General features: G+C 37.2%; 1 protein-coding gene across 1 annotated transcript in view; it reads right to left on the bottom strand.

Moving 5' to 3' along the window:
* Positions 1–15,928, bottom strand: part of SLC12A2 (solute carrier family 12 member 2) — a 95,441-nt gene that overhangs the window by 58,433 nt on the left and 21,080 nt on the right. The window contains exons 2-4 of the mRNA XM_066274261.1: positions 9,724–9,843; positions 8,415–8,490; positions 8,027–8,122 (exon numbers count right to left, since the gene is read on the bottom strand). Of these exons, the coding sequence (XP_066130358.1) occupies positions 8,027–8,122; positions 8,415–8,490; positions 9,724–9,843 (292 nt within the window). The remainder of the gene's footprint in view (positions 1–8,026; positions 8,123–8,414; positions 8,491–9,723; positions 9,844–15,928) is intronic.

Genomic DNA, 15,928 nt, shown 5'->3' with positions numbered 1-15,928 from the left:
CTATCCTTTTCCCATTGAGTATTCTTGGCTCCCTCGCCATATGTTAGATGTCTATGTAGTCTGAAACCAGGATGTATGATGCTTTAGCCTTTGTTCTTTTCCAAGAATGCTTTGATTATTTGAGGTCTTTTGTGGCTCCATGGTAATTTTAGGACAACTTTTTCTATTTCTGTGAAAAATGTCATTGGAATTTTGATAGGAATTGCATTGAATCTATAGATGACTTTGGGTAATTAGGGTCAATTAATTTTTTACATAAGTGCAAAAGCAATTAAACAGAAAAAGGATAATCTTTTCAACAAATTGTGCTGGAGTAGTAACTGAACATCCACCTGAATCCTGATTCCTAAAAGAAAATCTTTGGGACCTTTGGCTACACGAGATTTCTTAAATACAGCAGCAAAAGCATAAGCCCCAAAAGAAGAAATGTGATAGATGCAATCAAAACTAAGTACTGCTCTTCAAATGACGCCATTAAGGAAATGAAAATACAGGTCATATACATTTTGGTTACTGTTCTAGGAAATGCAGTCTAACACTGTAACATCCTGGTTTATAAACACAGAATATGGAATTTGCCCTTAATTTTTGGCAAATTTTCTCTGTTCTGTTGCCATTATTAAGTAAAATAGGTAAAGGCAAAGTAACAAACATAGAATCTTCAAAAGGATTGGATTGGGTGTTATGTTATCATTGTGATTGATCACTTGAATAAGTTAAACTTCAAAAGCAGAGACATATAACTTGGGGTGGTAAACACACAATATAATATATAACATTGTACATCTGACATCCTATATAATTTTAAATTGTATTTATTGGGGTGACACTGGTTCACAAAAATCACACAGGTTTCACGTATACAACTCAACAAAACATCATCTGAACACTGCATGGTGTGCCTAGTGCCCCAAGCCAAGTCTCTTTCCGTCCCCATTTTCTTCCCTTTGCCACCTCCCCCTCCCCCACCCCTTTCCCTCTGGCCATCACCACACAGTTGTCTGCGTCTATGTGTTATGTACATATGGTTTTACTTTGGCCAATCCCTTCACCTTCTTTCATCCAGTCCCCCCCTCGCTCCCCTCTACAGCTGTCAGTCTGTTCCATGAACCCATGTCTGTTTCTTTTTTGTTCCTCAGTTTGTTTAGTTCCTGATATTCCATGTACAAGTAAGATCACATGGTATTTTTATTTCTCTGACTAGCTTATTTCACTTAGTATAACAATCTCCAAGTTCTACCTATGTATAATTTTATTAACCATGTCATCCCAATAAATTCAATAATTAAATAAATAAATAAAAGCAGAGACATACAACTCTAATTCTGCAGCAGACAATTTTAGGAACCAAGTTAAAGTGATTTTAATAATTAAAGACTGGCAAAATTGAAATATTTCCATGTAAATCAAAGAAAAACCCAAGCCCGACAAGGCGGTGGCGCAGTAGATAGAGCGTCAACCCGGGACACTGAAGACCCAGGTTCAAAACTCCGAGGTCACCAGCTTGATTGTGTGCTCATCGGATTGAGCATGGGCTCACCAGCTTGAGTATAGAGTTGCCAGCTTGAGTGTGGGATCATAGACATGATCACATGGTTGCTGGCGTAAGCCTAAAGGTTACTGGCTTAAAGCCCAAGGTCGCTGGCTTGAGTAAGGGATTACTGGCTCGGCTGGAGCCCCTCAGTAAAGGCATGTATGAAAAAGAAATCTGCCTGACCTACGGTGGCACAGTGGGTAAAAATGTCGACCTGGAACACTGAGGTTGCTGGTTTGAAACCTCGGGCTTCCCTGGTCAAGGCACATATGGGAGTTGATGCTTTCTGCTCCTCCCTCCCTTCTGTCTGTCTGTCTGTCTGTCTCTCTCTCTCTCTGTCTCCTCTCTCTAAAATGAATAAATAAAATCTTAAAAGAATAGATATTAAAAAAAAAAAGAAATCAATGAATAACTAAGGTGCCGCAACCACAATTTGATGCTTCTCATTCTCTCCCTTCTTATCTGTCCCTGTCCATCCCTCTCGCTTGCTTCAAAAAAACCCCAAAAAAACCAAACCCCAAAAGTCCAAGTCAAAAGTTATTTCCGATGACCTCCCAGATTCACATCTGAGCTACTTATGGCTATAAGCAGGGTTTTACTGAACAGGTTTATATTTAAGTCTAATAAAGTCTGATAATACAACTGTTACAGAACTGCTTTTTATAGCTTCTTCAAACATTTTACTGACCTGAAAGGCTATAATTTGAAAGAAATTAGCAATGAAAGAAGCATGGAGCTCAATTCTAACCTACAAAGCCTTGCTTGGTGATGATGGGAATTAATAAAGTTATATAATGGACTTGTTAACCTAAAAAATATAAACCCTTTCAAAGTGAGGCAGCTTAATATTTATTGCTATCAATAAGAGTAGCAATTCAGTACTCACTGATTCAGGCAGAAACCCAAACAGTGTTGCAATTAGGAGACAAATGCAATTGGTATTTATGAGAAGGGGAAAGGAAATAATTACATTAGAAGGTAAGCCTTTCTATTGGTGCAGATAACACAATGTGACAGTCAATGATTACAAGTACAGAAAGCACTTTCTATCACTTGTAACATGTGAGAAACGGTAGTTTTCCCTCACTTCCAATGTTTGGCTTCACCTCACAAAAGTGAGGTCTTCATTTATTTCAGAGAAAAGAAAAAGAGTTAAGTATATAGAGATAATTCTGAAATTTCAGCTATTTTAAAAAGATTAACCAGTATAATTGGCATAACATTTAATTTTGTTGAATAAAATGAATATAAATTGTTTCAGTTTTGCTCTCATCATCCTTAGAAATTATGAGACCAAAAGCAATGTCACAGTAAATCAAATAACGTATGTCAAAACCATGGTATCGTGCCTAGCAATTAGCTCTTGAAAGAGAATTGTTACTATTTTCTGATCCAAGAAAACAGGATCTTGTCTGATTTTCACTGTTACAAGACCAGTGCCCGTCACAAATTGTTCCGTTATCTACTGACTGACTGAAATACAAGTAATCTAAAACTTCGACTTAGTCACAGAAAAGGCAGGTTTATATTTATATTCTCAGAACTACCTGTCTAAAATCTGATACAACCTTGGTTTTTATTTGACAGTGTACTGACTTCTGCTTTTAGCGTAATGCTCTGAATCAGAGCTGAGAAACTTTTCCCCTTCTACTGCTCAATTCATTAATACAATATGATTCACAAACCAGAATTTACACTTTCCTTTTGTAAACAGCTGCCTATGGTTGTCATCTATTTCACAAGTGAGACTGTATCACAGATTAAGTGGGGATGGGAGAACTCTGCTCTGTGAATTCAGGAAATGCAGACCTGAGTGGCCACTGGCCAGAACCATCTACATTGCAGAACCCGTTGCACATGGCCCAAGAAAGTTCTGTAGAATCCAAACTCTGGAGAAGACTCCAGTTACTGCAGCCCAGTAGGAGCCCAGAGCCCCTTTCTATTCTGCAATCCCTGTAGAACATAACTGTCTGTTAGGGCAGGGACTATGCCAGAGAGGAAGGTAAGGTGATGCCAGTTACTGTCATTGCTATTCTGATGCTGTAAAGACAGGGAACTGAGGGGATGATTCATTAACCTGCTGCTAGTAACTTTAAACAGCACACCAAAAAATAATTATTAAAATCTAATCAAGCCTGAAACAAAGCATCTTTTATTTTCTGAATTTTGACTTTTTTTCAGAAACACTGAATGTTCCCATATTCTTTTTATCCTAGACTTCATAATTGGACATTATTACATGTTTACAAGCGGTCCATACTTTAAAAACTATTTCCACTGCAGATGCAAAAACAAACAAACAAGGTCCTTCTGTCCAAGTGTGGCAGCCAAGATTGAGTGGGGGAGTAGGGGGAAGGAGAGAGAGGAGAATCAACCTACACACCTACACTTTTCTAGACTGGTATCTGTTTAATCTCTAAAAGGTACTGTTAAAACCAATTTAAGGTTACTTTGTAATATGAAATCTTTCCCATGGCAAAAAGCACATAACACTAGGAAAAGTATACATTCATAAACTTCCACAGGGCTGGAAACACTTATCTTACAAAACAAGAATAAAATATTATTCAATATTAATAAAGTATAAATGTCATAATTTAGTTAAGAATCAAGATAAATAAAATTAAACTATCAAGCAGTACCTCAAAATAGTTCTATTAATAAGATAACTACACAAGTTTAAAAGGGAGCTCTCCAAATTGAAATTACTAAACAAAGCAATTGTAACCTTTAAGGAAATTTTTAGGTAAAATATTTCCCTATTAATTTCCTTACTGACAACTTTCAGTCCATAGAAAACTAAGTCGGGTCTCAGAAAACCAAAATAAATCCTGTTAGGGTCCTCCTCCCCACACGACTCCCATAGTACCCTCCATTGCTCCCATTGATAGGCCTTTGGCACCCTGATCCTCTGCACAGTTCTGGTTCTGTCCCTCTCTACTCTGTGGAGCCCTTTTAAGGGAAACAGTCCAAATCAAGTCCAGTGGCTGAGCTAGAGGAGATCCAATCCAGGCATCCTTGGTCCCATCCTACTAAAACATAATTTATTGTTAAGAACAGCAAACAAAGTCACACTTATACAACGTTTCTTAAAGTTTGTTTTCAATCCTAATTCCCTATCTCTTTTGCTCCTTGGAAAATTTTATTAAATAAAAATTTCTTGTTCCACAGAGATTCCCAGCTTGGAATGTGATGTTGTCATCTTATAGTGTCATTTAGTAAGCTCCTGTCTCCCTTGCATGCATATTCTATAAAATGATTCCTGAAGCTGCAGGCACGATGCAATTCACATTAAGTTTGTTGGGAAACAATACTTCACAGGTATTCCTACTGAGTAAAAGATTTACAAAGTTAGAATATTCTAATTCTTTTTCCTTCACTTATGTAAATTATTTAAAGAAAAAATCTCTTTTATTAAGTTCTTAGTTACATTGAGTCCAAGTAAAGGTTTTAGGTTAGATTTTATTTAGAAAATTAAATTTAATGGGGTGACATTGATCAAAAAGAACTCACAGGTTCCACCTGACCAGGCATTGGCTCAGTGGATACAGTGTTGGTCTGGGATACTGAGGAACCAGGTTTGAAACTGAGGTCGCTGACTTGAGCACAGGTTCATCGGGTTGAGCGTGGCTCACCAGCTTAAGCGGGGGTCTCTCGCTTGAATGTGGGATCATAGACATGACTCCATGGTTTCTGGCTGAGCAAGGGGTCACTGGCTCAGCTGGAGCCCGCTGGTCAAGGCACATCGAGAAAGCAATCAATGAACAACTAAGGCACTGCAACTATGAGTTGATGCTTCTTATCTTTCTCTCTTCCTGTCTGCTGTCTGTCCCTATCTGTCTGTCTCTCTCTCTCTCTTTCTCACTAAAAAAATAAATAAATAAAAGAGTATATAGATTTCAGGTAAACATCTCTATAGCATTTGAACTGTTGATTGCATCGTGAGCCCATCAGCCAAAGTCGAATCATTTTCCATCACCGTGATTTGTTCCTCTTTCCTCCCTTCACCACAATCCTCTCCCCTCCAACCCTCCAGCCCAGAACCACACTTCACATTTATTAAGTAAAGCTTTATTCAGCACTGAATTCTTTGAAAACTTTATTCAACATTAGATTCTTTATCAAGTTCATAGCATTCCCTAGTATTCTTCAAAGGTGAAAAATGAGATTTTTGGTGGTGTCTATGAATTTATATATTTTATACGTTTTCATCCAAATCAGTTATTAGTGGTAATAGTATGGTTGTTCAAACAGCAAACTGCAGTCAGTATTAACTTCTTCAAGTTGGCTCTGGGGTCCTTTTGATATGAAATTAGTAGCCTTTATTAACTTCTTTACTTCCAGAAGTGAGAAGATTATCTAGGCTCTTCTAGTACATTTCCTGCCCAGATCTGGAATCTTTTCTCCAAGGTTCCCTGGTTCCTTGAATAGAAATACACAATGTGGGCACTAGGGGTGCTCGTTGCTACTGGTGGATCATTTGTTACAGGTGATTGTTGTGGGCAGAGCTAAGAAATGCATCCTTTTATGGATAAAATCCATGAGTCACACTAATCTGATACTTTCAATTTAGAATCATGAGGACAGGATGCAAGGTAATCTTAGCAGTTCTAGGGCTGTATTTACCTTCTCCCATGTGGAAAGTACTGTTTTCTCAGGAAACCAATAAATCCTGTTAGGGGTCTCCAAGTCCATGAAGCAGAAAACAGAAAAGACAGAAGGGGCTTACATTCACTGAGAGACTCCAGGAAATGTTCAGTGTACATGATGCAGCTCATTTATATTCTGTAAAGGATCAGCCAGGTGTCCAGTCACCAAATGACAAGTGGAAAATGAATGCCTTCTAGCAAAGCTCCAAAATATTTAGTTATTGCCTTTCTCCTTTTTTCCTCTATAGGTTTCATTATTACAACAAACCTATTTATTTTTTCAGCTGTATGAATATCTGATAATAACAGAAGAATTCAGACTTGTAGGATTCCACTGGTTCATTCCTGTAGTTTCTTCCTTTCTGACTGATTTTATCCTTTTGAGGGAACTCAGGCAAACCTGCACCATGCGGTAATCGGTTGTGACACATCTTCATGCACTCCACATTCTCATACTTCCTTAGTTTCCTAGGACAGAGGACTAGACACAGTCTCTGAGATAGATATATTTGTGAATATATACAAACACTATTGGTAGTATTGAAAAATGAAATAAGTTTTAGTCACAATGCAGGAAAACCTGAACATAGCTCTTAATTCACATGGAAAACAGTCTGGGGCTCAAACTGTCAGTGGCTTCATGCCCCATTTTTCTTGAGGCTCAAAACCTAGATTCAAAGAGCTGAAGATAAGGAGAAATTCTTTGATGATTTCCTTATTCCGTCAAATACCTAACACCCCATTCCCTTTCTCCCTCCAAATCCAATCCCCAATAGTAGCAGAAGGAAATGAAGCAGGGAGCACCCAGTACACAAGAAGCCAAGAAACAACTCTCAGTGTTGTCTGATAACTTTGGACATATCCACATCTTAGAGCCCATTATTGCTCAATCCAGACTCATTACACATGCAACTTTAGCAAATAGTGCTGCATGTTCATCATAATCATATTAATGTGCGCTATAAGTTTCCCCGAGACCAGTGATCTGAATCCTCTGCTATATAAGAAACATGAAGATAATGGGGAAGAATGAAATGCTCAATATGGGTCTCAATCTCTCCAAAAAACTGATGCAGATAAATAAGAAATTATGTGTATATAATATCTAACACAGATCTGAAAAACAGTCGAGGTAGATGGAACAGGTTGATACTTTTCTCAGGTGATATGCTATGATAACATTACAGAAGCTGGTACACAATTCTTCTCCTTTCTCTAGCTGAATGATGAGTTTTTGTTTGGAAAATAAGATTCTTTTCTTGTGTTCTCAGGGGTCCCACGGCCACTCCCCTGGTCTCCTGGGTACTCTTCACAGGGAGGGTAAAATCCTAGTAGGCAGAACTTATGAACTCCAATGAAAGAGGCCCCAGGCATCTATCCACAGAAGATAGCTCAAGTTGAGGTATGGATTCAGGGTCCCAAGTGTAACTCACAAAAGTTGTTAGAAAATGAGGAAAGAACTGTGCCTAAGTTTCCCTCAGTGGGAAGGAAAGAAGTCACACCTATACAATACAGACCAAATGCAGGACAACCCTTTAGCCCTACTGATCTAAGGGCTAAAGCCTGGGAGGAGGAAAAAGGGCAGCCCGGTGGATGACAAACCCAGTTAGAAGCTCCACTCTTGCTACCAAATACACCGAACACTCTACATAACTTAAAGCTTACGTGCTGTATATGGATGGATCAATGTAAAATTTTATATTCAAATACACTAGTTTGAAAGGGCTTAGTAGCCACTTTCTTGTCTATATTGCTTTTTAAAGGTAAAAAAAGTAAGATTTAAATCTCATTGTTTTTTAGTAATAGTAATCTGATAACAATAATGCAACAAGACTGAATTTACCTCCTCGTACAAATCCATTGGTAGCTATTGCTGAAGTAGACAATCCTGTGATAGTTGTCACAACAGTGGCCATCATTATTACAAGGACTGACAGACCTTTATAGAAGAAGAGAAGAGACTGAGAATATGCTCTTATTTAAACCTGCTATATTTAGAACTGGTTAGTCTAAGTATACCGAATATCATAATAATTACCTTATTTTTATCCCATTTTAGAAAAATCAAAATTATGAAAAAAGTGACGTTAAAACAACAATCTTATACAAAGTAGAGCAAAGTTTAGAATGACTAGAAATTGCTTGTATTTTATGAGGTTCAGAGCCTAGATATGCACACAACTACTATTGTTTATTCGTTCTCAAAGAAATTAAGCAGTAACTTCACTTACCTATTCCAGCTTGACCCACAATCCATGATAATCTAATGAAGAGCATCACACCCCAAATGTTTAACATACAACGTACCTGGGAAAGGAAAAGAGGCCAAATCAGAGACAAAAAAAAGGTGATCAATATAATATAGCAATAAATGTTAAACTAGCTAAGAGTAGAATAACTACATTTAAAACTACAGACATTTTAATTATAACTCTTAACCCTCCCTTTTAACAGCTCTTTAAAAGAGCTTAATGAGAACTTACATGTGAGCTAACCTGAGTATAACATAGTATGTGATTGTGTGTGTATACCCACATATTCCCATACCCATCACAATGATCTGAAGCAGCAGAAGCAACTGAAGAAAGGCAGATGTCAACCCTTAAAAAAAGTAACTTATGTTTCCCTTTGTCAATACCTGTAAGCTTAATTTTTGCTTTTTTTATGTAACATCATTTCATAATTTCTGAGATGTATTACATAATATTTGTCAACACAAAATGCCAACTGTTGACATATCTTTCAAAAACCCTGTGAGACAGTTTCCCCAATTTAATTTTACATTTGTTTATTGTGCTTATAAATAGAACACAGTCTTCTAAAATACTAAAACCTAAGACTAGGCAAACTAAACTATCTAGAGCTGCACATTCACTCTATCGACTAGACTATAAAATTACTGCTAGAACTGGGATGTTCCCTCTACTTCTCCCCTAGTGTCAATACTCCTCCAGTTAAGTGCTTTCAGAGTCCCACTGCGAGGTCATTTTAGTCTGTCTACTCTAGTCAGTTCCTTAGTGCACATTCAAACACAGAAAAACAGAAGTAAATCTGAACCTTAATCACCCAAAACTGTCTATTACTGAAGTGACCTCAACACTTAAGGAAAGGATCTTTCCTATTCTGTTCCCTGAAACATCTATAAATTTCTTGTCAAAAGATAATGGGGTAACAGAAAAGGAAACAGACATATTTCTACTGCCTACTCAGCCTTCTTGATCCTGATGCCCCATTAATTTAACAGCTTCTTACTTAATTACTGACACATAACAATATGTGAAATTTACAAGGGGCAATAAATACATGTTAGAGGTATCAAGTATAGCAAGTATAGTTGAATTAAATTTAAAATGTTTCCTTTACTGAATTTAATACGCATAAGGAAAGGAGGTACAAGTTATTAATTTGGTCTTCTATAACACTCAGACCAAAAAAGTTTAAAAACGAGAAAAAAGATCTCCCTTCGAATTAATGAGATTAGGAAGATTTTACAATAAATACAAGTGCTATAACTCTAAAATTAAGTCGATATGTACATACTAATACACCCTTGATCCAGCCGAACTTCACGACTCCTTTACTTTCCGCAGTGTACGTGACCACGGCGTCTCTGGTGGGAGTACTTTCTTCCCCATTTGCAAAGCCATCCTCAAAAGGTTCCTGGTTATAAAATGAAAAATGTGAATTATGCTTAAGAATTATTTAAAATTTAAAATCACCTAATAAAAGCAAACATTACTAAATAAACTTAACCATATTTAGAAGGACATAGTACAGATTTCTAAGAATCAAAGGTTTCTGAATATTTTACCTGAGGAAAATGTCAAGCAGTGAAGTAAAAGAGAACTGAGTTTTAAAAAATTAAATCTTTTTTTTTTTATTATTAGATTTGATTTTAGAGAGAGAGGAAAGGATAGAGAGAGATCAATTTGTTGTTCCACTTATTTATACATACATTGGTTGATTCTTGAATGTGCCCTGACTGGGGATTGAACCTGCAACCTTGGCATATTGGGACGATGCTCTAACCAACAGAGCTACCCAGCCAGAGCAAATATTTTAAATCTTATGACAGTAAACCCAGTTTAATAATTTCACCTTTTAATTACACTTTGGTGGTGTCTGGACAACACAACAAATACTATTTGCTAAGCACAGGCTAGCTAGGTCAGTCAATTTAGACTTTGTATCTCCAGTCACAACTTCACATTGCCTATATGGCATCTTCCCCACATCTGAGCTTTCAGTGTCAACAATTTAAAACTCCTCTTCATCACCAACAAAGTTCTCTCTCTCTCTTTATTTATTTTTTTTTCCATTTTTCTGAAGCCGGAAACGGGGAGGCAGTCAGACAGACTTCCGCATGCGCCCAACCAGGATCCACCGGCATGCCCAGCAGGGAGCGATGCCCCTCTGAGGCATCACTCTGTTGCATCCAGAGCCATTCTAGCACCTGAGGCAGAGGCCACAGAGCCATCTTTGCTCCAGTGGAACCTTGGCTGCGGGAGGGGAAGAGAGAGACAGAGAAGAAGGAGAGGGGGAGGGGTGGAGAAGCAGATGGGTGCTTCTCCTGTGTGCCCTGGCCGAGAATCGAACCTGGGACTCCTGCACGCCAGGCCGACACTCTACCGCTGAGCCAACCGGCCAGGGGCCGAAGTTCTCTCTTTAAAATCCATGACAGCAGGGTTCTCAAGGATCCCGGCATTCACTCTCAATGTCTCTCTTAACTCACTCCCGATATCTGCATTCAGTCACTCAGTGCTCTAAATTTTCTCCTTTGTAATCTTAGATTCAGGTATGAACTTGCTGACACAATGCCATTTCCATAACCAATGTTTTCTTCTTAGATTTTTACATTTCATGTTTAATTCTATAATTCTTAGTGTTTTGTTCTCTATTTTCTTTCTTTTCCTCTCCTTGGTTCTCAACTTTTGTTCAGTCCCAACATATCCAAGTTATGACAAATTTCCAGTAACAGTGCCTTAAACAGATCATCAAGGGTGAAGGGAAGTGTTGGGAGATAGAAAATGTTCTAGATCTAGAATCACATCCCTAACACTATCCCCATAGTTCTTCCTCTACCACTATTCTCAACAGCTGGGAACAAAAACCAACTGTATTTCAGATGTCTTTCTTTAAATGCAGAAGAGCCACCAAAATTAATTATTTAATCCTGAAAATTGATCTGTATTTCCTATAGTACTTTTAAAAAAAAACAAAACATTTTCAGTGGTTGATGCCCTCCAGTGAATTCTGAATATAGATACTTTTTTAAAAAGATTTTATTTATTGATTTTTAGAGAGAGGAGAGAGAAAAAGAGAGAAAGGGGGTGGAGGGGAAGAGCCAGAAGCATCAACTCATAGTAGTAGTTGCTTCTGTATGTGCCTTGACTGGGCAAGACTGGGATCTGAAGCAGTGACCTCAGCATTCCAGGTAGACGCTTCATACACTGAGCCACCAAAGGTCGGCAAATGTTTGCATACAAATGATGTGTAGCAAGTTCTGTGTTACCACAGAGCAAAATCTGTCATAATCCAAACTTCCCTATTTCCCTTGACCAATATCTGTTAGCCAAGTAGACTCATTTAATTGTCTAATGCATTATTGCTATATACTTTTTCAAAGTACTATCAACATAGATTAGCTCTTAGATTCCAATTTATATATCTTAACTACTGCTAATATTTAGATTTTTCAGCAATAACAAAAACATTATGTTAGATGTGATAATGTCTTTAAGTGTATCTTTTAAAAATTATTTTTACCTAGGCTTTTTAATGATGTCAAAAGAAAAATAATCAAATTTTCAACTAATCCCCATGTTTGCACTGAGACAAAGCTAATACTTTATGTGAAATACATAGAAAATAAATCATTCAAAGCTCACTAAGAACTTAAAAAATGAACTTTAATGTTAACCACTTCTGATAGTTCACAAACTTAAAATATATCCTAAGAGAAATTATAATAATTTCCCTTTCAACAAAGTTTCAAACCTACCTACCTGTCAATGATTACTGTCCTGTAAGAGATGCCTCAGGCTTATCCTATCTAGAACCACTCCCATAAAATTTTTTCAATTACCCCAATCTGCTATACTTTTTAAAAAGTTTTATTAAGATATAATTTACACACCACACAATCCACCCACATAAAGCACACAAATCAATTATTTTTAGTGTATTCACAGAGTTGTACAACTGTCACCACAATCAGTATTTTCGTCACCCTAAAAAGAATCTCCACACCCACCAGCAGTCACTCCCCACTGCGCCTTTCCTCCAGCGCCTGGCAATCACTCACCAACTTCCTGTCCCTGTGCATTTGCTATATTAAATTTCATATAAATGGAATAATGAAATCATACAATATGTGGCCTTTGTGTGTGGTTTTTTCACTTAGCCTAATGTTTTCAAGGTTTTTCTGATATTGTATATATCAGTATTTCACTGCTTTTTAATGCCAAATAATATTTCACTTATCAGATTTACCCTACTTTATTTTCCCATTTATCAGTTGATGATCATTTGGACTAATTCCAGATTTTGGCTTTATGAATAGCACTGCTGTGAACATCTGTCTACAAGTTTTTGTGTGAATGTATGTTTTCATTTATCTTGGGTATACACCTAGCAATGGAATTGCTGGGTCATGAATACTTCTTAAAATGACTACTTCTGGTCATTTTTCTAATCTCTTGTATCAGGCTGTAGACTGTCCTCATTTCAATCAATGTGTCTGCCTCTATTTCTCTCTCTGCCTCACTTAGACTCTGGTATACATATGAAAACCAGTAACCATTAAACTTGTTAGAAATATGTATAAATAGAAATTATGACCAGGATTCTGTGTAGCTCAGTCACAAGAGCAACCCACTTTTGGTTATTTCCACTATTAGATATGTTCTAGATGGTCAAGCATCAAATTAAAAATAGAAAAAAGAAAAAGATTTCTCATAGGGACTGATAACTTAACTGTTCAATTATTCAAACAATAGCCAGGATACTATTCTGGCCAGTTGGCTCAGTGGTAGAGCATCAGCCAGGTATGTGGATGTCCTGAGTTTGATTCCTAGCCAGGGCACACAGGAGGAGCAACCATCTGCTTCTCCACCCCACATCCCTTTTTCTTCTCTCTTCCCCTCCCGCAGCCATGGCTCGATTGGTTCGAGTGCAATGGCTAGGCGCTGAGGACGGCCCCACAGAGCCTCTTCCTCAGGCACTAAAAATAGCACTGTTGCAAGCCTGGCCCCAGATGGGGGTTGCTGGGTGGATCCCAATTGAGGTGCATGCAGGAGTTTGTCTATCCCCCTTCTCTCACTTGGAAAAGAGTAAAAAAAAGAAGAAGAAAAAACCAGGATAAAATGTTTGCCTGCTAATTCAATTAAATCTAAAGTATACAGCAGTTCCTTAATGTTCATTCTAGGATATTTAATACTGTGCAGTTAATTTATTAAATACTTTAAAATATTATATAACCTCCAAGTATTACCAAAAAATATAATGTATATAATATACACAGAAAGACATCTCTCTTTCCATCTCTGTAAAAAGAAAACTAAAGATGTGTGTATATAATAGGAAACTCTTTGCAAGACTAAGTGTTGATGTGGGCACATTTTCCAAATTGTAAAAGTATACAGGCATCTTAAAATTTTTGTTGTGGGTGTTCATCAGATTTCTACTTTGAAGTTGAAGGTTTAGTAGTGATTATGCTAGTTTCCACTAAATTGAGAACTATATTAAAAAACAAAGTAGCCCTGGCTGGGTGGGTTAGTGGGTGAAGTGTCGTCCCAGCACTCTGAGGCCATGGGTTCAATCCCTGGTCAGGGCACATATGAGAAGCAATCACTGAGTGCACAACTAGATGGAACAATTAAGTGTAACAACGGGTTGATGCTTCTCTCTCATACTTTCCTTTACCTTCTCTCTCTCTCTCATCAATGGAACATTTTTTTAAAAAAAATAATATTTTCCATAGTATAATATGTATGAAACTGCTTTAAAATAAAGATGGGTACACATAAATTTATCTTCCTCATCATGTTTCAATAGCTCTATTTCAAAAAGTATGTCAGTCATCTCTAATATACAACTTAAAAATTAAAAAACAAGTACGTTATTTATAGTTCAATCAATAGATTTAAATATAATGGAATTGGGTTTACAATTGTGTTAATTTCCTGAAGTAAGAGGAAACCAAAGTAGAATACACATACAGGTTTCCCCCACTATCCAAAAATACAGAGTATCTACAAAACCTTTTATAAGATGAAATGGTGGAAAGTGAAGAAGCAATTAGTTTCAGACAATCTTGCTAACAGAAGCACAAAATAAACTGAGACAAAGCACAGCTGCTCACACAGGGTTCACAACTGATGGTAGCTTGATAGCGTGTAGTTCCCAGAGAAGCCGGTTGGTGGCGCCACTCTCACTGTGGCCTGCTTCAACAGAGGCTCTCTACAAAACAATTGCTGAATGCTGTTTTCACTTTTTGTTTTCTTATAAAGCAAAAACCCTCTTTAGACTTTTATTTTTCAGTCAGCTTAAACAGATACTAATTTTAGGTCTTTTGTAAAAGCAAGGTAGCATAAAATGAACTTTCAAAAAATGTGGGATACCTGCAATATATTTCTGAAAATACATCCAACTGAGAGAAGTAAATTGTCACGTAGGGTATTTGGCCTGCATACATTAAAAACTGCATAAAAATCTTACAATCGGGAAAATTTTACATTTATTACTATCATGAACTGATATATATTATGTTAATTATGCTGATACATAGGTACATAAATAAAAACTTCAATCTACCTGCCATTTTCACAGAAATGATGAGTTTTTGTGTTTTTTCACATAATGGATAAAACATCAAACATAAGTGACTTTAGAGATAACACCATATTAAATGAGGTGTAATAAATTAATTTGTACTTACTTGGGCAACAACCCTTCAAAAATGAGCATTGTGATTCTGAGCCTACCAAGCGGGGACTGAGAGTGAGTGAGGTGAGACTACAATGGGGAAGCCAGGAAGACAGGAGGTAAGGGAAGACCCAAGTAGGAAGACCCTCAGTAAATAGAAGGATTTCTTAATGAAGAAATAGAGAACTAGTAAATTATGTCAGCCTGAAAAGGAAATGATTAACTCAGTTGGACATGTTGAATTTGAGGAGCCATGAGACAATTAGAGTTCTACCAGGCAGTTAAAAAATTCATGACTGGAACTTAGGAGAGGGGCCAGCACACAAGCCAGTGGGTGAAGCTATGGAAACAAAGAAAAGAGAACCTTACAGAGAGAAAACACAGAGTTGAACATTTTTCTGAGGATATAGAAAATACAAGAATGAAATATAAGACCTCTGGTCTCCATGGTCATTATTTCTTTGCAGGCAGTAGAGAAAAGGAGGATTTTTACACTGTGGATAATGTCTTCTCTCTTGTATATTCAACTTTCCACCTCAACTTGATCATTCTCTCTCCTTTAACTATGGTTGACATTTTACTGCACTCTGCTCCCCTTATCCATTACCAAATGCCCAAACTTGCTGAAGTACTACAGCACACTCCTCAGTGCACACCAACCTAGCTTTACCCCACAACACCGAACTGGTTTATAAAACATCCAAAGACCTTCTGCTGCCAAATCTAATGTACATTTTTCAGTCCCTATCTCGACGGACTTTTGAAACAACATATGATATGGTTAACCACTCTCTCTTTCTTGAAATACTGTACTTTCTCT

Source organism: Saccopteryx bilineata, chromosome 4, assembly GCF_036850765.1.
Source record: "Saccopteryx bilineata isolate mSacBil1 chromosome 4, mSacBil1_pri_phased_curated, whole genome shotgun sequence".
Classification (NCBI taxonomy): Eukaryota; Metazoa; Chordata; class Mammalia; order Chiroptera; family Emballonuridae; genus Saccopteryx; species Saccopteryx bilineata.
The sequence above is the reverse complement of the archived record's forward strand: the minus strand, read 5'-3'. Positions and strand labels throughout refer to the sequence as shown.